The 24,245-nt window shown below is 40.2% G+C and overlaps 1 protein-coding gene across 8 annotated transcripts in view; it reads right to left on the reverse strand.

Moving 5' to 3' along the window:
- Nucleotides 1-5,359: 5,359 nt before the first annotated feature.
- Nucleotides 5,360-24,245, reverse strand: part of PDE1A (phosphodiesterase 1A) — a 336,045-nt gene continuing 317,159 nt past the window's right edge. For 6 of the 8 annotated variants that reach the window (XM_025460409.3, XM_025460404.3, XM_025460403.3 and 3 more), the window contains 2 exons: nucleotides 11,368-11,484; nucleotides 5,360-7,934 (listed from right to left, as the gene is read on the reverse strand). In XM_025460409.3, coding sequence (XP_025316194.1) covers nucleotides 11,411-11,484 — 74 coding nt within the window. In that variant the 3' untranslated portion in view covers nucleotides 5,360-7,934; nucleotides 11,368-11,410. Of the gene's footprint in view, nucleotides 7,935-11,367; nucleotides 11,485-18,044; nucleotides 19,825-24,245 lie in introns of those variants that run through there. The other 2 variants (XM_049106232.1, XM_025460405.3) reach the window with 2 other exon arrangements.

The following is a 24,245-nucleotide window of genomic DNA, read 5'->3' on the forward strand; positions in this document are numbered from 1 at the left end:
TTACTGTTTACAAACCTTTTTTCTTTCATTGTGTAATGTGGAGTTAAAATATTTTTTTCTGTTGAGGAGTATATATATATATATATGAATGTGTGTGTGCAGAATTTATACATATGTGTGTATACATGTATATGTACACATGTGTATATACAAAATACATGTGTACAAATGCATATGTATAAGGTAACTGCTGAAATAAGAAAGGAAACCTTTTATTTTTTATTGTTATTGTTATTATTATTATTTATTCCTGAGAGACATGGAGAGGGAGAGCCACAGGCAGAGGGAGAAGCAGGCTTCCTGCAGGGAGCCTGATGTGGACTCGATCCCAGGACCCTGGGGTCACGCCCTGAACCAAAAGCAGATGCTCACTCAATGAGCCCCCGAGGGGTCCCAAAAAAGGAAACTTTAAAAAGAGAAAACAATTTTAACCCCTTTGCTATAAAGCACAGAGACCAAAGCCCCAGGCAATCAATACTTCCCTAGTTATCACTTCCAGGGGGTTCTGCTAGAGAAGGGGGGGTGAGAAGGAGGGAGAGCGGAGGAGAGCAGACCCAGGGGAGAGTGAGGCCGGGTGGGGAAGGCCAGCCCTGCAGCCTCCTGTCCCCGGCCACCCAGGGCCTAGTGGCCCCGGCCCAGGCTGCCAGGCCATCTCCATCTGAATGCGCCTTTTGCACGCCGCCTATTTCTCGCAGTCTCCTTTCTCCCGGGTGGGTTTAAAGATCCTGGTTTCAGTGTTGACCCACTTGGCTTCTAGGTTGCATCTGATTTACCACATTTAGTGGACGCGTCTGTTTATGGGCAATTTCCTCATTATGAAAGGTCCTCTCCTTTTTTTTTTTGTTTTGTTTCCTCCAAAGAAAGACCTTTTTGTGTTGCTAACGAAGGCGCTCTCTGAAACCCCTGGAGTTTGCTGGAGTGTGTGCCTGTAGTTTTCCTTTTGAGAAACTGCTATTGTTGCTTCTAAGTGCACCTGGATGTCTAATACCGTGTTTTATTTAACAAGCCATCCTGGAAGTCTAAAAGTCATTGTTATTTTATCTTTATGTTGATAGTTTTCTTCCTGACATTTGCATTAAACAATTTCCCCTAGAATCCAATGTCTACAGGACATATATCGACATACATATCAATAGAGGAGTCTTGTCTATAAATATGTCTATACCTCAGTCTACTGTACCTCCATGTCTCTCTCTCTGGCATGTCTGTAATTGTGCCTTTCCTCTCCTCCAGCAAGGACATAAATTGTGCAGTTGATGATAATGTGCTCTCTCCTGTAGAAGCGCCAGCCTACTCCTAACTCGGAGAAATTTCCCCATCCTGTGGACTCTTAGGATATTGCTACTGAAGTGAAAGCCATGCTGTGTTCTTGCAACTATACTCAGGAATTCATTTGATAAGAAGAGGATGATTCCTTTAAAGGGGAATTTTTACAGCTCGTACTATCTCTGTTTAGAAGACACTGTGCCAGGTATTATTGTCAGCATCTTACATGGGCCATTTCATCTCATCATTCTAGAAATTCTGTAGACTAGAGACTCTTATGTCTCCACCTCACAGAGGGGGAAATGGAGGCTTGTCCAAGATCACAGAGACCACGACGAAGTCTGAAATTGAACTGAGCGTCAAAATCAGTCCCTTGGATAAAATATTTCTTGCCTCAGGTCTTCCACATAAAATTCGACAAGAAATAATGGTATTATTAATATAAAATAATAACACGAATTTACGTTCATTGAGAACCAACAGTGTGTCAGGTACTGCCCAGATCCTTTAAATATTCCTCATTATTTTGCCATTCTCTCCAAGCCTTCATGGTAAGAGGTTAGGAAACGTTAAGGTCAACAGCTAAAAACATACTGTGAATTGAGGTCATTCCTGTTCCGAAGCTTACGTGGTTCCCACTATTAATCATCAAGCCTATAAGAAATCACCCCAGAAATGTAAGCTTTTCTCCTTAGCAAATTTGGTAAGATCAGCTACAATTAATATACCTCTGCACCAGCAGCCCCATCTCCCCAAGGGTAGACAAGAGACAGATGGGGAGATCTTAATGGTTCTCTCTTATAATTCAGGTTTGCTTTTAGTAGCTATTAAGTATTAATTAAGAATTAATGCACTCCCATGTGTCTGCTCTGAGAAAAAAAAAACACAAATGGCTTTTTGGAATTACTTAGATCTAAAGGGCTTGAAAAGTGAGTCTCATTTTGATCGAATTAACTAGAGATGTCATCTGAAAAGGATTAACTCAATCACCTACCAAACACTTCAGACAAATAAAAACTTTTCCTGCCTGCCTTCCTTCATGAATTCATTTTTACTTATTCCATAAACATTTTCTAACCCCCCCATGTGTAGGGCTCAGTGCTTCCTTACCTGCAGATCTGGCGGCAGGTGTGCGCCCTGGCAAGCCACCGAATTCCTGCACCGCACGGTGTTCCCGCAGCGGAGGGCCCGGCCCCTGGGCGGAGAACTGAGGGGAGGCTTTCTGGGAGGGCTGACCTGTGCCCAGATGCGGGGGCGGGGGGCAGGGGTCGTGTGACAGGTCAAGATGCCAAAGGCCCTTGCGGGGAGGCACCGCCTGCCGGGGCCAAGCAGGAATCCAGGACCAGGGAACGGTGAGGTGAGGGAGAGCTGCGGCCCAACACAGCCTGGGCTTAGACGTGTGTGTGTGTGTGTGTGTGTGTGTGTACTTGTGTGCACGTGTGTGTCCGCGCTTCGAGTGTGAGGCTAAGGAGTGGAAGGTCCACGTGCAAGCTGTGCGCCAGGGCCCCCGGCTCTCCGCCCAGCGGCCGGGCCAGGCCTCGGCGCCCCACGGCCTCCCGGGGCAGGTGCCAGGGCCCAGGGCCGGCCCAGTGACGCTGAGCAGGAACTTCACACCTCTGGAGGGTCACAGAAGCAGCAACGGAAGGGGAGGAAGGAGAACAAAGATGGGGAGGAAAGGGGGCAGCAGGAGGGGAAGGCGGGAGGCGCAGCCCAAGGACTTGCGGCCTCAGGCTCTGCGGGCAGGTCGCGACCCCTGCAGGACAGGCTTCCCGTGCTTAGATTGCTGGGGAGCAGCCGGGGAGGGCCCAGCCTGCGTGGGAGACTGACGCACTGAGGGCGCCGGGGAAAGGAGCAGAGCCGAGCTGGAGGCCGAGCAGGCCGGGCGAGGTGGTGCACGCGGCCAGCGGCTCTATTGCGGAGCCAGGAGTGGCCCGCGGGCTTCCAGGGGAATGTGACGTGGTCGCGGCGGGCAGGAGGCTGCAGGCAGGCCCTCGAGCACCAGGCCCTCGGCGTGGGGCCCGCGGGCTCGCTTCCCAGTCCTTCTGGGACTAGAGCCACGTTGAAAGCGGGAACGTGGAGCCTCTTGTCCGGTGTGGAGAGAAGCCGCCTCCCGTGGGCGCTTGGTGGGGCTCGGGGGTCCCCCCAGCACCTGCTAGGCCTCGCCCGGCGATGGGCTCGAGCCGCCAGTTGCCTTCCTGGCCAGCTGCAGCTGGGGGGCTGGTCGGGGCCTGCGGGTGCCCTGGGGGGCGGCCACCCTTCACCTACGAAGGTCCACACTGAACTCCGGGTGGGGCTGCTTGAATCACACACTTTGAGGTCACATGTTAAACGTGCAAAACCATTCTGTCCGCAGGAATCAAAGGCAGCGTGGCCGCTGCAGCACAGGACGCCGCCGTCCTGCGAAGAGCCGGGCCCTGGCCCTCGGGGCCGCCTCTAGAGACCAACGTCGGGGTGTGGAACGCAGGGGAGAAAGGCAGGTGAGGGATCTGGAGCGCGGAGAAGGCACGCGAGGGCCTCCCACAGCCACCAGGAGCCTCGCTCAGCTGCAAACCCGGCTCTTGCGCTGAGCAGCCGTGCCACCTGCCACAAGTTAGTGCCCCCTCTGCCACGACTCCTCACCCACACACGGGGACAGCGAGTCCTCGGAGGGCACTGATAGGGAGTAGGAGAGACAACGTCAGAACGGGAAGTTAATGCCATTGCAGGACTGTAAGAACCTATAAGAACCCCTAAATAACTGTGATCTTCAATTATCAGGGAGAGAAAATGCATCAGCTTGAGATGCAAAGGAAGCTCCCCAAACACCACAAATCGTAAGCAAATAACCTAGACATTGACTAATGTCACTAAAAGACCAGTGGCCCCAAATAGAGCTTTCAATATACATGTTGATCCAGAAGGACTGTATCTGAAATATTTGGGATTCCCTCCGAAGAAATGCCGCATATGTAGTGGAGGACATTAGGAGGTGTTTGGTTTTGACTCTAAAATATATATGGTCTTTACGGTTTAAGGCTCGTTCTAGGTGGTGGATAGGCTTTGTGATATTTAGAAAAGCAACTGGAGGACAGAAGGCTTAATATAGCTTCCAAAGGAAATAGGTGTTTTATATCTAAATCGTATTTCAGAATTAAAATATGGCCTTTGGGAGCTTTTTGCTCCTTGCGGAAATCTATCACGGAATCACACGTAAGGTAAAAATTTCAGTTAAATGTCATGTATCTGATGAATAGATGCATTTCTATATTTTGATGGAGTGCTTCGCAGCCTGGGAGGCGGAGTCTGAGAAGGGACACACAGGGAACCAATTATTCTTAATTCAATTAGCTGAAACTCTTCAGGTCTTCACCTTGATTTGATACACTTTGCTTCTTTAATATTCTCCGCTGTTACCTTGGTCGCATCGTTCTTCACAGAGCTTTCCTGTCCACTGTGCTTCTGCTCCACCCTATGCAGATAGAGGAGAAAGAAAAAGGGGTCTTGGGTGCCAAGAGAGACCTAGAAGCAAATCCAGTCTGGGTCGGATTGGGCTTCCTTCCACGTGGGACCTGGCCTTATGCTCTTTCCCTCGGTCTTGGTTTCCTTGTCATATCGATACCTACTTTGCTGGAGTATTGGGGATTAGAGTTGATACGCGTTGAGGGTTAATACAGAGGCCGTACATGGAAAATAGGCAACGAGTATGAGCTTCTTTATTATTTGTAAAGAAAGTGTCAACTCGTGTGCAGTTGACTCAAAGAAGTCTTAAAGGCCCTGAAGATTTTACCCTCCTTAATGCTCGGAGCTGCATGTTACTTGCCCCTGGTTACTTTTCTATGCGGCATTTTGGTCATTATGTGTAGGAACGATCTCCACAATGAGATACGACATTTATGGAGATAAGATTCAGCTTTTCAGATTCCCGTCAGCAACACGCATCTGGCCATGAGCTTGCGGATAACAGCCCAATAATAGATGTCCAAAGGGTATTTCCTTAATAGAATGAAAATTATTTTCTGAGAGGACTCCTATCAGAGCTGGCAATCTGCCTGATTTTCTGATTTCTCCAACTTGTCCGTGCCCCACCAAATGGAATGATATCAGACACCAAGTGTTTCACAATTATTTTCCCTCAAGTATGATTTATTTAACAATCATATGTAATAGGAAATACAGAGAATTACAGCAGAATAAAAACACAGGAATTGTAGCTTGGCATGTTAAAAATGAAATAAAAGGGCTACTGGTTAAATCAAGAGACGTGTGGCATTGTTAGGTATGTGTCGTGTAGCTGAGGATCGAAATGCAAAGCAGGAAGGCCGAGGTGCAGCAGCCTGACTCACCCGCCCTCCTCAGGGCCCACCCGGCATTGGTGTTTGCAGAAAGGGTGGGCCCTGCCCACCTCCGCCCTGACTCCCTCCCGTTGGCGCTAATTAGTAGCTACCCTGGAAGGAAGAGAGAATAAGGGAGATGGAAAGGAGACAAGTGGAAGGGGGGGAGGAGGGTATGCAGAGAGGAAGGGGGGCGAGGCAAAGAAAAAGCGCACTGACAGCGTGCCGATTCTAAGGAAGTAGACCCTATTTCTCCACTCCCTCTGGAAATTCAGTCACGGTGCTTTGTAAGTTAAATAACCTGGAAAATTAGGTGAGAGGCCATATACAGAAACTGATGAATTCATTATATTTCTCTCTCTCTCTTTTTAGTTAACAAAGTCTATAGGTCCTAAAATATCAATAGGAACAAAGTGGACAAGTTTCCTATGATCCTTGAGAAGCAATGTTCCAAGTTACTTCTCCCCGGAGAGATTCTCTAGCTTTTCCAAAAGACGACTGGCTGGAATAAGAACAAAAGTAATTACGCTTCCCAGAGAGTCAGATTCTATTTTAAATGCAGAATATTTTCTAGCTGGTAAGTAGCTACTTTTAAAAAGACACTGAAAGCAGTAGTTCTCATTTCTTCATAAATAGAAATAAAAAGTCCATAGTTAAAAGACAAAAAGTCACCATGATGTACATATCTATAAATCTCCCCCCACCGCATCATCAGAGATCAATCCGTACTGCTTACATTTAAAATATCAATTGCATTATAATGTCTATGATACAATTCAATTATTTAGCTGAGTTCTACACAAGATTCAGGTGAACCAAAAACTAAGGACCTTATTCACAGAACATTTAAAGGCATTTTATACACAGTCTATGCACAAATATATCTTAAATTAGAATGATGCATACCTAATATGCATTTAGAATATGGCTTACACATTAAAGGAGATCTAAGTTGTGGATCGTAAAATCCCACCACTCAGACTTAAAAGCTTCTGATTATATCGCTTTCTAAAATATTGCTTAGCATTGTGGAACCCAAGAAAAAAGCAGGTGCAACAGAAAACTGATAGGATGGATGGACTCTCCTTCACTTTATTCTTTAATTGATGGCTACTCTTGATTTTTTCCATCCAGTTCCTACCTTCCACCACACAGATTCGTTTCAGAATCATGGACGTGTTTGCACGGTGAAAAGTCACAACCCCTCATTGTGCTTGACCCTTCCTGTCAGCTAATAACAAACAAAAGTTGTTCTTCAGTTGGGGGCAAAGGAAAGGCTCTGCACATGCTCAGGCAAGACATGACAGGCAAGCAGAGTCTCCAAGAGTTGCAGTCTGTTTCTGTGTAGTAAAACTATCAAGTCACGCCAAATGATATTATCTGTACAGAAAAGGATGGGTTTCCATTTTCATAGATATTTTTCAATACACACACATACTTCTTGTCACTTATCCCTGGGCCTGTGATATATTTTGTCATGTCCTGATGGCATCAACACCCCAGAAGGCAAATTTCATTCTCAGTCCTCACAGCTGTCTCCAACAATGGGTGAGGGATCTTCTTACCCTGGAGTGTAGGGAACATGGGACTTGCATCGTGATGACGCTCAGGTGGGTGATGTCTTAGTGCTTTGAAACCACAGGCATGGATGCCAGTTGGTCCACTGGTTTCAGGGATGGGTCTCACTGCAGTTTCCCAGCGTGAGAGTTACAATGAAGTGGTTGGTCATCAGGTCGTAGAGCCGGGGTAAAGCTCCATTGTTGTCACAGGCCGTCAACCACAGCTTCTGAGCAGCCCCACCTCTCATGTTGCTTCCGTGTATTTAAAATAAAGACAATCTAAATAGCCCATTCTTCAGAGAGGCGAAAAAAAAAATTTTCCCCCCATAATTTTGCTTTGCTTTTACTTAAAACCTTGAAATATTTGTAATTATAGAACTCTGCATAAAAGGATATAAGGAAGTAAATTTTTAAAATGCTTCATCTTTTGTACATGTGTCACCAAGTCCCCTATGCTATACCTGGGCTCAGAGTGATGACAATTTTAACCTATCCAACCTTTGTCTTCAAAATTTCTCAGACTTGCTTGAAAAAGCTGGGTCAAAACAATCAAAACATCTCCTCCAAGACTGTTTGTTGGGGGAAGGACAATGGCAGAAGCACTGGCCAAAAAATCTGATGGCAACTTTGGATGTACTTGGTTGGCTGGAGTTACTAGCTCAGAATTTATGTTCTTCTTCTTACGAGTTCCTCCTAAGAGTCCATTAAAATGGCCCTATCCAGATGTGTGTTGAAAAAGGAGAACATAGCTGTGTGGAAAGTTGAGGATTTAAGATGTTCTGGTCCTGTTCTCATTATCCTGAAATAAAATCCAAACAAAAATGAGGATCATGTTTCGGTCATACACATGCATCGATTACTGTGTGGTGGTATCACCTTGGACTTTATATACCTTGTCAGAAATAAGGGTTTTAAGAAATAATAATAATAAAAAATAAGGGTTTTGTCAATACAGAAAAGATAATGGCTTTCTACCAGCTGGGAGTCGTCGTCTTCTTTTCGTCTCTCTGTGTGTGCATGTGTCTGTCTGTATATTTTAATTCTACTAAAACTTTGGATTGTCTGGATCAGAAGTCCAAACCCAAGTAGCTATACAAGCCAAGAAGGCAGTATATATGGGGTAAGCGGGCCTGTGTGAGTGTAAAACCAGTGGAGTCACGAGGACTGTAGTGAACTAGAGAGAACAAGTCCTGTGTGACGACATTCAAAGAGATTTTAAATCAGTAAGTCAAATAAAGCAAATGCACCGACGACATCCAGCCCGCACTCCGTTAGGCTTTGACCTCTCCTTGGACGGTGCACTCAACACCAAAGAGCAGGTGTTGGTAGGAAGAGGGAACACGTCCTTCCCCGTGAGTGCCAGCTCTGATATTGGTTTGCTTTTGGAGCACCATCAGTCTCTGGCGTGTCCTTCAAGGAAGACAATATGGTAAATTATATTCTAGCATCTTTGTAAATGATAAAGCAGCATGGCATTGTACATCCACTTCCAATCTCATTCACTCTAATTAACAAAAACGGTTTTAAAAAGTAAGCAAAACCAAATAGTTTTGTGGACGGAAATCTCTCAGAAATAATAGTGAAGTTATTCAACAATGTGAAAAGTAGATTTCAAAGGTTGGTTTCTTGCCCTAAGTGTAGTGTTGATTTAGGAGGTTTTCTCATGGGGCACATTGAATTAGACCTCAGTGTTTCGTGGGAAAATATCTCATACTGGGGCCCACACACCGAGAATGAAACAGGCAATGGCTCTCAGAGATACAGCCAGGCTGCCGTAAGGTCTATACTTTCCCCACGGCAGCCAGGGAAACAGTTAGCTAGAGGTCACAAAGAAAATGTGGTTAATATGCAACCTGGAAAAAAAAAAATGCAACCTGGGAGCCTGGAGGCAAAATCTGACCTTCACATATATTTTGTTTGTTCTACACAGTGTTTCAAAAACACTTTGAGCCAACATTAAAAATGGAAAGGTTTTACAAAAAAAAAAAAAGTCTCTTAGCCAATGGAAACACCTGGAAACACTGGTCCCTAATTTGTGCATGGTGAAAATATGCTGGAGGCAAAGACTGGCTGGCTGCAGCCTTTAGGTCAGGTGCACTGTGTCCTTCCTGTTTCCAAGGCTGACCACCGCTCTTGTCTCCCAGACCCTGGGCCTGAGTCACTGTTCCCAAATGTCACCACTCCTTTTGGTTTTCTACTTCCCTTATTTAAGAGACCTGCCTATTTCTTGAAGGTGTATAAATCTCACCTACTGCAGGTCATGATTTCTGGAAGACTGTGAACTGAAGGCAGAGCTTTCTCAAATTGAAAAGAACACTACAGCATTTGGCTAGTGTGGACAGAAAAAACAATGGTCTAACAGCCTGCTTCAGTGTGCACACTGCTGTTTGAGTGGGTCTCAAATCTTTCCAGCGTTGGGGTCTTTTTAGTTGAAAAAAAAAAGATAAAAGAGACTTCATTAACTGCCAGTTGAATCCCACTGAAACACCTTACTGATGGGATGCCAGAATTTTACAGATATTTTATCTGTAAATATATATAATATACACTTTGCCATAGACTTCTTCATAGATCGGACAGTCATTTTTACGAAGGTACTGGCGACCCGTGTCCCCTGCACACAGTTTTTGGAAAATGTTCATAAATATTCCAGTTCCATATTATAAACATGTAAGAAATGCTGATTGTAAACCTTTTTCTTTTGAAGCTTCATAGTGTGCACTGGCTTGAAGATACCCAGTAGGAAAGACTTGCTTAATTTTGTTCAACTCAGTTTTCAAATGGTATTTATTTGACACAAAAAATTTTTTTGTACTTAAAGCATCTATAAATACTCCACTGAATCTAGTTTTCCCTAAAATATGCTTTGAGGGTCCATCCTATATCATCAGAACCTAAGAACTCTTCAGAAACAGGGCAGCCCCGGTGGTGCAGAGGTTTAGCACCGCCTTCAGCTGGGGGTGTGACCCTGGAGACCCAGGATCGAGTCCCACGTCGGGCTCCCTGCATGGAGCCTGCTTCTCCCTCTGCCTGTGTCTCTGTCTCTCTCTTGCTCTCGCTCTGTCATGAATAAATAAATAAAATCTTAAAAAAAAAAAAGAACTCTTCAGAAACAGCCATGGGCTCTAAAGGTAATAAATTTACAGTTTGGATGGAGGGTATGAAGAGAAATTGCTATAGCTAATATGAGACAATATGTTAAAATTGTTAAATATAGACATACATGGGTTTTAATTGCTGAACAGCCACTCTGTGGGCTTGATTTCCACCCAAGCTTCATATGTAAAGAATTTTACATATGATTTCACAATCACCAACTCTGAAATTGTTGAGAGGACTAACCGAGATTAATACACGTGAGATGTTCACTGGTCTGACACTTGATAGTTGCTATTATTTATTTATCAATAAAAGACAGTCTTATAACCAACTCACAAATACGGAGATGAATCATCCTAAAAGCTAACCACAGTTTAACTCTTTTATATCTAAAGCAATATGTGAGGAGCTACTGACGGCATCTCAAAGTCTTGGTATAGGATCCCTCAGCATTTTCTTCCCTGCCCCCCACCATCACCCCAAGAGCAGGGCTCAGTATAACACAGAGAGTTTTGTTTCTCAGCTTTTAAGGAGACCCTACAACATCTCCACTATAAATACACATCCTTCCCTTCTAACAGCTGGCACTTCCCCTGTAGGCAGACCCAAGACCACGGTCCTTAACTCTAGTGTACAGAAATACCACAGACAGAATTATTAAAAATTAAGATTTCCAAGGCATGATTCCCAGAGTTAGTAATTTTATAGGTCGAGGGCAAGCCTCAGAAGCTGAACTTTTAAAAAGAGAACCCCTGATGCAAACAAATGTCTATAGATTTGAGCAAACACTGATTATTTGTTTCCTAATATGTCCTTGCTTTGTTATTGTCACCTAGTGTTAACATTCATATTTCCTACATGAAGTAGAAAGGGGATCATGATTAAATCTCTCCACAGCCTACAGATTATTATTTTTAAAGGACTAACATGTCTCGCTGAGGATAATTTTTATCAATGAGCAAACTAAGCTCTTTGAAAAAGTACACATTTAAGATTTTGCTTCAGAAAATAGGAGAGATTTTTTTTTTTAAAGATTCCAGGAGGACACTGCAATGAGATAGCTTTGTCTCTAATGATATTCTACGAACCATTCACTTCAGAAATTAGGTTTCTTGTCTAAAAAATAAAATTACCTCTCATGTTTAAAATGACAGAAGCCTGTAAGGTATTTCAAACCTATGAATGTGTATCCACATGTTTTTCTTCAGCGTTTACTAGATCTTCTGAGTTCTTATGAAGATCTGGTTCACCTAAAACACAAGCAGACAAATAAACAAAATAAGCCTGTGGAAAAAACCTAATAAGGTCAGGAATCTGAAGCAATTTAGTCAAATATTGAAGATTCAGTTATACAATGGATTCTGTGGCACATTTCTCCAAAGATATCAAATATCGTCTTTTCAGACTGTGGATTTAAAGAGTACAAGTCATCTCCTGGGGGTTGTACAACATTGTGAAGTTGCAATTTAAGCTGGTAATACAAAACTGAAATAGATGACACCTACTAAATCAAACATAAAAATTATGCATGCTTTTCTTTGATTTTTTGGGGGGGATTTGGGGCAGAGGGAAAGGGGGGAGGCTCCATGTTTCGCGTGAGCTGGAGGTCAGGCTTGATTCTCACGACCCTGAGATCATGACCTGAGCCGAAATCAAGAGTAGATGCTTAACCGACTGAGCCACCGAGGTGCCCCTTTCTTGAATTTTTTAATCAAAACAAATTGTTTTAAACAAACTCTGTAATTATCAGTGCCTTTTACCACATACCCTTTAGTCGCTATGAATTTAAACAAATGTCTAATTAGAATACTGATCTTTAAGATAAGACATAATTTGCCAAACACACTAATGAAATTTATAATCCGAGAATAACTCATCTTCTATATAAACCATGAAGAAAAAAATGAACATGAAAAATGTGCCAATATTTCTAGAGAAGTTGAAGAGAATCTATCAAAAATAAAAATATAAAGCAAAATGTATAGATAAAAGAGTCTTATGTGAAAAAGAAAGTAAACAAAATTAGCGGAAATTTATTTTTGAAGCAATTACTCAAAGTACTTTGATATTTCAGGAAATATATGATGGCACGTTCTTTCTGTTTGAACTTTGGTCAAAAATATACTAACACTTAAGGGGCACCAGAGTGGCACAGTTGGTTTAAGCATCTTACTCTTGGTTTAGGCTCAGGTCATGATCTCAGGGCTGTGAGATCGAATCCCAAGTGGAGCTCTGCACTAAGTGTGGAGTCTAAGATTTTCTCTCTCCCTCTCTCCCCCTCCCTGCCCCCACTCTCTCATTCTCTCTCTCTCTCTCTCAAAATAGGTAGATAGATAAGCTACACCAGTAAGTAAGACCAGTTATCTTTGAGATCATTCCTTTAACATATATTGTAAGATTGTGTTGTCTCAGTTGCAACAGATCTTTTATTGAGGTTATAAAATTAGTGAGCATATAAACCTTATGGGGTGTTACTATGAAGCAAAATTATTTTGTCTCCTGCTTTCTCTTTAAAATATATTCAAAAAGGGAAAATTCTCTTTTATCCCAGGATGAAGTTCTCAGGTAGTATCATGACTTTTGCAATCATCCTTAGATAATAAAAACATTATGTGATCACATTAAGTTGCCAAAGTCTCCATTCTGATATTAGTCTGGTCATATATGTTACACATCAATCTTAAAGATCATAGAAGATTCCTTTCCAACCTTGAGTTTGTGGTGGAGCCCAGAAATGGTGTGTGATGGTGAGGCATGGTCGATGCTTCTTTCTGTTTCACTCTCCCCCAACTGGCTACCTTGACTCCTGAGCTGGAGCAAAGGAGGGAAAGGGCTGAGTTGTAGAAGCCAAGTCCCTACACCATGGTAGGATGGCTTCATACTCACTAGACCTGGCAGGTGTTTAGAGCTAATTCTTTGATGGACACATTCATGGGCTCTTCAGGGACTTCTTGCCAGAGGCCATGGCTGGAGCCATCTTATCACCTCGTTATCCTTTACGATGTTCAAAGCCCCCTGGAAATTTACTGTTGCATCTTCAGCTTCTGTCTGCTGAGGTTCTTTCATTCTTCCAAATATGGGTGGGGCCCATTTGGTTTACACAAAACACTCATGAGGCTGTTGTTCCCATAAATTACTTGAGGAAAGACTGAAACTTACATAGCCTCCTCTCATGTGGCTCATCTGTCACCAGCTAATCTTTTCCATCTCATGTAATAATTACACTCCATTCCTAATATCCCTGAGGGTCCTGATGCAGTTCTCTTCTCTTGATTTGGGGTAAAGAGGGAAACATTTCTATACCTTCCCCCACAGCAGATAGTTCATTAAAGAAATTCTCCTCGCGGATCCTTTTTCAACCATTAATAACCTGACCCTTTCATTTGTTTGAGTTGGGTAATGATCATAAGCATCTCATAATTGGCTTTGAATCTTCTTTGAAATTCCTGACTCACAGGATTTTTTTCTAAAATCTTAGACTCTTAGCTTAAACCTCTGATTTAATATTTTGTTACTTAGGACTAGATTAGAACAGAACAGAGCAAAAAGAATAGACTTCACTAAAAGAGGAATAAGAGTAATTCACTGGTTCTTAAAATTTTTTGAGAGAAACTTTTACAGTGGGCAAAAATACTGATAAAGAACTCACCAGTAACAAGAGTGGAATAGGAACAAAATCATCAAGTTGTAATAATACAGCCATTACAATTTACAATTCTTGTTAAAACTGTCTATATGTATTATGTATTCTAACATGAACATGTTGTTATATATTGGTTTATTGAACCAATAATGAGTAATGAATGATCTGAGTAAGAAAGAATACAAATTAATGCATCAGAGTAACAAATTTTATATTATCCCTATTAGCAGCAACAGCAAAAACAGTAGTTAACATTTAGAGAATGCTTACACTATGCTAAGTGCTTCATATATTTTATCATTTAATCCTTTGAACAATTTTTATTGCCCAAGGTCATATACCATCTAAGGAGCAGAGCTGGCCCTTCAACCCTGGAGCCATGCACTTTACTACTAAACCAAAGAGTTTGGTCACACAGGGCTAACTCCCTGACCCAAAGGGGCAAGTTTCTATTAGATTTGAAAGGCTGAAAGCATTCCTTGTTGCTTGGAGAGAAATGATTGCAAAGTTTCAACTTGAGAAGTGTAGAGTAAACATGACATTTTTCATTTTTCATCTTCCTGCTCTGGCTAGCTACTAGGATTCAAAATTCAGTTCTTCAGAGAAGAATGAATGGTTCCATAGTAAGAACTGTAGGAAGCATTTTCTAAGAAACAAAACTGTTTACTGCCATTCTGTGTAGTAAAACCTACAGTAGAGACAGGCTAAGAAGGATTCAGATACCAAGGTCCACACAAATCCTACACTCAGGGGGATTTCAATGCAAAAGGCTGCAAGAAGGAATCAAATGCTTTCTTGCTAATGCCAGGGAGGAGAAATAATAGGGATTTGTGACTCCAGGAGTCGCAGTGATTTCTGACTCTCCACCCTGCAGCACCACAGCCAACACTGCACCATAGATGTTAGGGATCTCAGATTGCTCTGTTTTCCTTGCATATTCATCCACAACAAGGACAATGCATTGTTTCTAGAGACCACACACATCACAAGTTCCCTAATTATTAGTGTTTATGATCAAATTCTTCAGGGGAGAGACTTTTTTCTGTATGAGTTTCCATCTACAGAAGAAAGAGTCAGGAGAGTATGTCTCCTTTGATTTCTGGTTTTCATTTTCCCCAGGGAGACAAAAACTACTTACAATCTTCATCAAGCTGAGTACATAATTTTCAGCAGGTAGGTACCTGCTATGGAAAGCAGATTTGGCAAATATTGATGGTATGCAGAATTCAAAATTTGAGCCTTTAGATGTAGACTGTAAAGATTGTTTGACAAATTTGTAGATTGGTTGAATTGGGGAAAACTAAACCCCAAACAAGTAATTGTTTCTTCCATCTTATTTGGCTTTAGGCCACAAATCCCAGAGGACTTAGTAGGTAGCTATCTTGATTAAAGTTCAAAACTCAGCCAAAATAGAAATCAATCTCACATAACTAGCTGTCCTTTAACCTGGGATGAGAAGGGCTAGTGTTCTCTAAAAATGCCTCCCATGCTATTTTCTCTCCTATGTACATGCCCCTAGCTAGCTTAGGCTGGCTGTGAGGCGAGGCTACTTGAGGGATGTGCGGAGAGGTCCTATTTAAGAGTTTTTAAAAGTTATAATGGAATAAATTGCTTCTTTTGGTCGTAATGCAAGTTGTTCTATCGCAGTACACTTATAAATGGTAAATCCATGCTTTAAAATAAAAGCACTTTAAGCAATTAGCCACACAGCACTTTATTGATCTACAACATTCAGCCAAGATTGTGGGGAGTGGCACAGTCTCTAATCTATCAATACTCATATAACAGGATGACTCTCATGATGGAGGTGAGTTTACTTAAAATAAATCATGAGTTCTCTATTATTTCTACATTACGAACATCAAAACTATTATCTTATTCTTGTTGAACTTCTTTTATTTAACGAGATTTCTATTTCTTACCAGTCTCTGGGTTTTCTTTAATCATCAGACTTGCTCAGCATATTTTATAGAAGCATAGCTCAGGATGGGTGATATGGGAACACAGAATGAATCTGTTTAGAGTGATGAGTTAACACGATTAAGTAGGTCTTTTTGCTGAATACCTCACTTCCACAAAAGTTTCCTGATACAAATCAAAACTAGTCGACTTCCAAGATCACTGGCTACCAGTTGTCTTACCAAAGAATAGGGCTACACTGGGCTTCGAAGAGGTTATGGAAATGAAGTTTGAACATCAGATTCTTGACAATTTTCACCATTTCTTCTTGAAGGCTTACATATTAAATCCTACCTGAAGGTATCTTTCGAATCATTTTTTATTCACTTTCATTTTTTTCATAATTTCTTCATAGAAATGAAATATATGAAAGAAAGGAAAAGATTTCAGCTATAAATCTTTTTTATTGCATTATTTCTGCAAATTTCCTAGATTTCTATAGTTAACAAGGAAACATTATATTAGCTAAAGCCTGAACAAGAGTCTCAGAGGGAGTAAAGTCAGAACTCAAGAGTTTGGATTGTAATTGGTCTAAATTTAGGCATACGTTAAGGGATGAAAACTAAGATGGTAAAATATTCTTTTGGAAAATAAGTAGGATTGTTATAAACTAAGCTAACTGGGTTAGCTAAAATCTTTTCTTTTTAAGAGCATTTAGGTCTGCAGAATGCTTTCTAAAAATTTGGTTTTTTTCCTCAAGGGTTCTATGCCAAGAAAAAATAAAGGCAAGTATATTAAGCGGCGGAATCCTCAACAGAAAGAATTTAGGAGAACACTTCATTTTCAGCTCAACAGTCATTCAGAATAAGCCACTTCCATTCCTTCACTCACTCCTGCAGAAAACTGGATGGATTTGAGAGAAAATCCAAAATGTCTTTTGGAGAGATACTCTAGAGGTAATTCTGTTGGACTAATTAAGAATTGAAAGTTGACAGGAGAGCCAAGACCCATTCATCATACATCTGCCCACTTGATCGATGGAATTGATCCATTTTCTCATGAAATATTCCATTGCTTTATCTCAAACCAAAATTGTCGTGACCAAGCAGTGTTTTTCCATAATATAACTCCTTAAGGAAGATCTCCATGTAGTTTGGGGGCACATATGTGAGCCCAGAAGAGTAATAAGAATTACTGTGGAAAACACTAAATTCTAAATACTTCTTATGTATTGACTCATCTAATCTTCACAACAGCCCTTGAGATAGACACAATTTTTATGATCCTCACTTTAGAACTCTGCAAACTGAAACTGAGAGATTAAATAACTTGCTCCATGTTACACAGCAAGTAAGTGGTGGGACCGGGATTAAACAGGTAGTCTAGGTCCAGGGTTCTAGATCCTAATTCTACACTGTACAACCGTCCAGGGTATAGTTTATTTAATAGCTGCTATGTTTCTGTCTTTCCCTAGTATGAGTTTATGCCTTATCTTTGAAGTTAAATCCGATGGTAAACGATAGCCTTTTTTCCTAAGGTGGAGACAGACAGTAAGAATAAGTAAAAACACATATGTGAAAATGTGTTCTTTGGTATCAGACACCAAGCCATTCTCAGCTGGTTAGTTATTGGGGTGTTCCTACTAGTCCACTATAATTAACCATTAAGTCAACTGCTAGGGAATCACAGTAAAGAAGGTATATAAGAGCAGCTCTTAAAAAATCAGGTTTTTCAGGGGGAAAATAACTTGGCTAATCTGATAAACTGAATTATATATGGGACAAGTCATTCTCAAATGAACAGTATATGAAGCCATTTTTCTCCAGCCATCTACTTCTACTATAATAGAAATAAGGGATCCCTGGGTGGCGCAGCGGTTTGGCGCTTGCCTTTGGCCCAGGGCGCGATCCTGGAGACCCGGGATCGAATCCCACGTCGGGCTCCTGGTGCATGGAGCCTGCTTCTCCCTCTGCCTGTGTCTCTGCCTCCCTCTCTCTCTCTCTGTGACTATCATAAATGAATAAAAAAGAATCTAAAAAAAAATAGAAATAATTTTTCAGGGATATCTGTCCCTTAGAATTTTTATCAATCCTTTTTTATTTATTTTTTAGTGGCCGAGAACTATTACAGCAGTTGTTAAAAAAAAAATGGTAGAATTAGTGTAAAGGAGAAAGTAAGTTTATGAAAGTCATATTGCCTTTCTGATGTTTTAGAAAAGGGACATCCAACATCAAACTGTAAAGCTTTATTGCAGAAATGACACAGTGATAAGATGCTCAAAGAAAATTTATTGACACTCAACATATTATTTCAGTAAAGAGAAATGCTACAAAATGCCATTTAAACAGATATTTGAAAGAATAAAGATGCTGATGTAGCGACAGCAGTTGAACCAGGTCAACCAAGGAATTTGTAGCCTTTGTGGTCAGTGATGCCAATGTGCAATCTGCAAAAATTGGTTCCCTTTCTCTCATGGAGCCAGGTAGATTTCCAGCGAGTAAATGAAATCTTCAAGTTTTTTTTTGTCACACTGGAGCTGCCACCATGCATGCAGTTTTACCTAAGGATGTTTACTGATCAGGAAAACTTAACGTTTGCATGAACTGGCTTTTGCTTCTGAAAAAAAAGGGTGCTTATTTAAAAAATATCGAGACAAAATTATTTAAAAGTTACGAAATACTAAATTGTACTTAAAATTTATAATGATCCATGTTTATAGGAATTATTGTGGAAATTATAAAGATAAATATAATTGATATTTTTCTTAATTTTCAATATATTTTACTTTTGCTCCTAAAACTTCTTTGTGATTTTTGTGTTCATTAGTAATGATCACGAAATGACCCCCCCTTTTTTTTTGGAATTTAACTTATTTTTTCACCATTTGATTTGTTGCCTAAAAAGCCCAGATTGCCTAAATGAGCCCAGGAAGCTCACTTCTAGTTGACTTCAACTAGAGTAGGAACTCTCAGAATCTAATAAGAAGCTATCTTGAAGGATATTAATATTGTCTACTAACAAATAGTATACAAGTATTAGGATGTAGGACCATATTATATAAAGCAATAATATGGAATCTATGACTTATTTCAAAAATAAAAATATAATCATACTTCCTGTTCTTTTGTCTTTTTCCTACTAATGTATTTTAATGATCTTAACAAAATATCAAATTCTTTGTAGAAATACAGAGTTAGAAGGATCAATGCCCTTACGTAGGTTATGACTTGACTTTCAGGTACAACTGCACTCTATCATTCCTTAATCTACTGAAAAAGCATCAAGAAAACCATTAAGCTTTTCTTCTTATGTGTGTATCTCATGAGTTATAGTCATGCACAGTACATCCTACTTTTTATAATTTAATATATATAAGTAATCTATTTAACTCATAAGCATTTGGTAAGCTCATAAACATTATGGTAAAGTATAGGAGGACATTTTTGGCTGACTCTGGGTTTCAGAGCAACTATTAACTGATTGGAAGTTAAGTTTCTTTACTATTTATAAGACTTTTATATTGACTAAATCTTTAGTTTAGGAGAGTTATAGGCATACATTTTTAAGGAAAACAACATTGTACACTGAAAAAACATACTAAAATATATATATACTGAAAATTTTACCACAGGAATTACTTATACTTACTCATTTGTATATAAATGTAGCATGAACTTTATGTATGAACCAATATATGTTATAAATTCTGAGTGATCCAACTAAATGATGGTAAAGACAAAATCAGCTAAAATTGTTAAGCATAACAATAAAATAGTGCTCAAGAAAGAAAAAAAATGATTTGTAATACTCAGTGAGGACCACCTGTCAGAGTACCCTTGACCAAATAGAAAGAACAAGAGGCATGCTTTGGAGGAAGAGGATCATTGGAAATTCTGGGAATAACTTATATTCTGACTATGTACAACTATGGATAAAATCTCAAAGTTGCCCCAGAATACATCGGCTTCATTTCCAAATTGAGAAAGGAGCACATCTTCCTACTTGTGTTCCTACCAGCACAGATCTCTTCTTGTCCTTGTCCCAGGACCTGCGGGGAAACCATTTTTTCATCATCACTAAGTAGCCCGTAATCACAAGAGAATGCAAACCTGCTCCTTCTACCTTCCTTCCAACTTTTATTGTTCACGTAAATACAAGTGGGGAGTTCACTTAATAGTATCACTATTAATACCCCTACTTTTTTTTTTTTAAAAAAAAAAAAGACTTTATTCATTTATTTAGAGAGAGTAGGGAGAGGAGCAGAGGGGTAGGGAGAGGGACAAGTAGACTCGGCCCTGAGCACAGAGCCCGACGGGGCTCAGTCTCACAAACCTGAGATTACAACTGGAGCCAAAACAAGAGTCAGAGACTGAACTGACTGTGCCACCCAGCTGCCCCTGAATTCTGCTGCTGTTACAGTTCTTCCATCAACAGTTTGGACAAGACTTCTGTGAGAAAATTTAGAAAATGTAAATAAACCAACTTCTCACAACTAACTTCTAGAAGATGATCTAGAAACTATCCAGAAGGCCACTGGCTTTGAATTTAGATAAACCAAGTACAAATACCTGCCTTTTTCAAAGACTGCTTGTATGGATTTAGACAATTTTGATTCTCTAACCTGCAGTTTTATCAGGGCTATAATTCCTACCTTGTGAGGTTGCTATAATATATGTTTGTATAAATGATCCACGGGAAGATACATAAACAATGTAAAATTTCACTCCCAAATTCATAGTTTTCAACATTTTAAAATAAAAATGTCTATGGGATATAACGTACACATTTGAAAGCTCAAGGGATCAAGTTGCGTTGAGATTAAACAGAAGTAGATTTGATGAAGCAATTATACTGCTCTCTGAGATAAGTTTTGGGACAAAGTTGTCTTCTCTTTTTGGATTTACTACTACCATGACGCTATTTTCTGGGTATTATATTAAACGGTGAAAATGAATATGGAAGATTCATTTGCAATATGTGTGCAAACCTGTGATTTGGGTAACTAACTTGCCCCCGCAGACCTCAGTTTTCACATTGGTAAAATGGTGATAATACCTGCATTATAGGCTTGGTTGCCTGATTCAATAGGATAGAGACCACGGCAGAGCTCGGTCTATCACCTGGCAAGTAAACATGTCTTTAGTAGAAAAGGTTTCTGCATCCTATTTAGCACTAACACCAACGTGATTTCAAAAATCACTTATACACACTGTAATAGTCAATACTGCATTTTAAGATAGTTCAAATACAAATAACAATATATAAGGTTTAATTAGTGAACCTATCGCAGTCTATTAAAATGTCATGCTAATCATAATGTAAATTTGATCTTTTAAATATTTTAATACTTCCCCATCAGTTTTAAATATTTCCTTTACTTCTAGTGGTTTTGTGTTTTAATTTTTCAAGCAATGATACAAGACCTATTTTTACAAACTTTTTGTTTCCTGTTGAGAGAGCCTATGATGTTTTCTAGCAAAATACGATTTACATAAACTAGTTTGGCTAAAATATTAGGTATTCAATACACTTCAAATAAATTATAAAATGTGAAAAAGTAAAGTATCTATCTTATTTGTAATTCATATGATGATTTTCTGATTACGAAGGTAGGTCATAGGTACAGTGATTTTTTTTTTTTAAAATGTCCTGACGGCAATAGGAAACAAAGCTTTTTTTAGGGATTCTAATGAAGTTGAAAATGCTAAAAGCCAACCACGATCATCCCAGACATGTGTAGGCATGGATGAAGGACTAGAGATATCATTTTAGACAAATAATCAGGCTTTTGCTTTGTTGAATGGGTTAAATTTGAGGCCAGAGCTAAATCGTGCTGTACAAATGAGGGGATTTTTACTGGCTGAGAAGGAAAAGAGAGGAGTTAAGGTCGTGAATCAAGAGGAATATGAGACTAAAAGGCTTTTAGAGAAAGAACAGAGGTGAGTGATGACAAAGAAATTTTCCTTTTGCTCGGAGGTGTATCGTTAAGACAACAAAGCTTTCAATGTCCTTGGAATTTGGAATTATTGGGGGAATATGACAAAGTCTTGAACCTAGGCTAGTGTTAGCAGTGTGTTACCCTGAAATTCTGGTTACATTTGTCAGAGAAGAGTAGCACCTGAGAGAGAGAACTGTCTCCGAGAGCTGGTCCCTACTTCCTGCCTAGGTCTTCAGTCTCATTCTGCTCCCATCACCTCTGCTCAACAGCGCTACCTCCAATCTGCTCCTTTCTTCCCCACCATCGTTTTCTCTACTCCCCAAAGTTCCACTGTCACAGTGTTCCCCGCAGAGTTTTCAGAGGCTACAGAACTCCTGTGAACCCTTGCAGTGATTTCTCATATTGCACAAAGCAAGATGAGAGCAAGTGAGTAGGTTTTGGGTGTCTGAAAACACAGAAAGTATAGATATTGTGCAAGAGAAGAGGCTTTGGGGGAACATCCCCCACATCTAGTTTTCCCTTTTTCTACATATCAGATGTTTCTTTTCTCTTTTTAGATCTTTTCGCTAACCAAAAATATATGATAAAACATAGTGGGTAACATAAATTTCATTTACAGGGCTCACCACTAAATTGAGACCTTCATAAAATAAAGACCTCCATAAAATGGGAGTCAATTCTCCTCTACCCAATACTGACCAAGTTCTCATCTGGCTTAGGGATCTGAAGAGGAATAAATATTCCATGAATTCTGCTCTTCAAAAATCCTATCAGCTTTTTGTTTGGCACGTAGAAGGCCTCTGTAAGTATTTTTGTAGTGACTTCATTATAGTTCTCAATTTTTTGTCAGGCTCCACGGCTTTATTAAGTGCAACACACTCCAATCACAGTATCTCATGACATACAGTGGTTCTTGCTAGGTGGAGAGGTGATGCACACCTCCAGAAGGGAAGGCTGGAATCTCCAACAGACAATGTGCAATTGGAAACAGCCTAAAATTCCTCGCCATTTCCACTCATTCCTACACTGCTTTTGGTAGGCCCCTTTTGAACGCATTTTTTTCTCTTCCCATTTTGAGAATGCAAGTCATAATGTGATAAATATCCCAACTGGAGTATGAATAAGACAGCTGTACTTCTATAACTTAGGGGTAGCCTTTTTGGAGAAAGCAGGTTAATGGAGTTTGGGAAGATAGGTAGGATTTTAAAGCAAAGTAGAGGAGGGGACCTAAGAAGTACATTCCATGAGGAAGAAAGAACAAGGATTAAGGCAGAGAAAATCCACTGCCTTTCCTAGGAGTAGAAGGTAAACATTCCAGAGGAAATGTGTGACCCGAGACACAGATATTTTAAGGGATATCGTTACCAAGGTACACTCTGCTGTTTCTTGAGTACAGCTTGCCAGGGTGGAGCTGGCTCAGATTCTAAACTGTACTTGGCTTGTCTTGACCATAAACTGACTAATTTCCTGCTCTCTCCCTCCATGTCTGCTGCATTCATTTCAATGCACAAGAGCGTTCTATTTTGAACTACCTCTGTAAACTGGAGATAAGCCATACTGAACTTTTAAAAAATAAAATAGCCCCCAAGGTGCTAATATGCTGCCAGAGTTGAAAACTATTGAGTTCTGCTTTTACAATAAATGAATGAATAAGCACATACTCACTGTTCAAACTGTATGTAAGCTCTCCTACGTTTAAGTGACTTTGGTGAATACCACCTCTTAAAACTTCATAATTCTGATCTTCCAAATGTTTCCAGTCTATCTACCATGCCCCTGATCTAATATACTGATAATATAGAATATCAGCTAAAGAGATGAAATTGGAAATGGGAATAAACTAAATGCATAATATGTAATTTAGTAATAGTTTGAAATATACAACTTAAAAATTACTAGTAAGATCTCATTTAAGCTGTTAATTGCATTATTGAACCATGATTAGAGAGAAAATGAGAGAGGACACTAGTTTTTTCTTTTCTTTTTAAGATTCTATTTGGGAACATAGAATATAGAACATAGAACATAGAACATAGAGAGAGAGAACATGAGTAGGATGAGGGGTAGAGGGAGAGGAACAAGCAGACTCCCCACTGAGCATGGAGTGGAAGCCAGGCTCGAACCCAGGACCCTAGGATCATGACCTGGGCCTAAGGCAGATGTTTAACTGGCTGAGCCACCCAGGTGCCCCGAGAATGAACTCTAGTTTTTATCTGAAAGACTTTGCTTCCCTCTGTTTAAATGTCCCTTCTGAAATCTAAACAGTATGCATATATTTTCATCAAAAAGATGCTTAAGATTTGGTCCTGGGAGCTTAAAAGTTATAATTTTGTTTACATGGTGAGTTTTGATTCATTAAAAAGATAATGGGAAGGAATAACTAAAACATTTTATGAACAAATATTTTAAAACATAATCTTTTAAAGTAATTCAATACAAAGTAATGTGGACATGTTTTTGTTGTTTAAAAACAGTGTTTTTATTTTCTCTAAGCAGCAGATGTAGAATCGTTAGGCGCACTGTTAGGGACT

Source organism: Canis lupus, chromosome 36 (assembly GCF_003254725.2).
Source record: "Canis lupus dingo isolate Sandy chromosome 36, ASM325472v2, whole genome shotgun sequence".
NCBI classification, from domain to species: domain Eukaryota; kingdom Metazoa; phylum Chordata; class Mammalia; order Carnivora; family Canidae; genus Canis; species Canis lupus.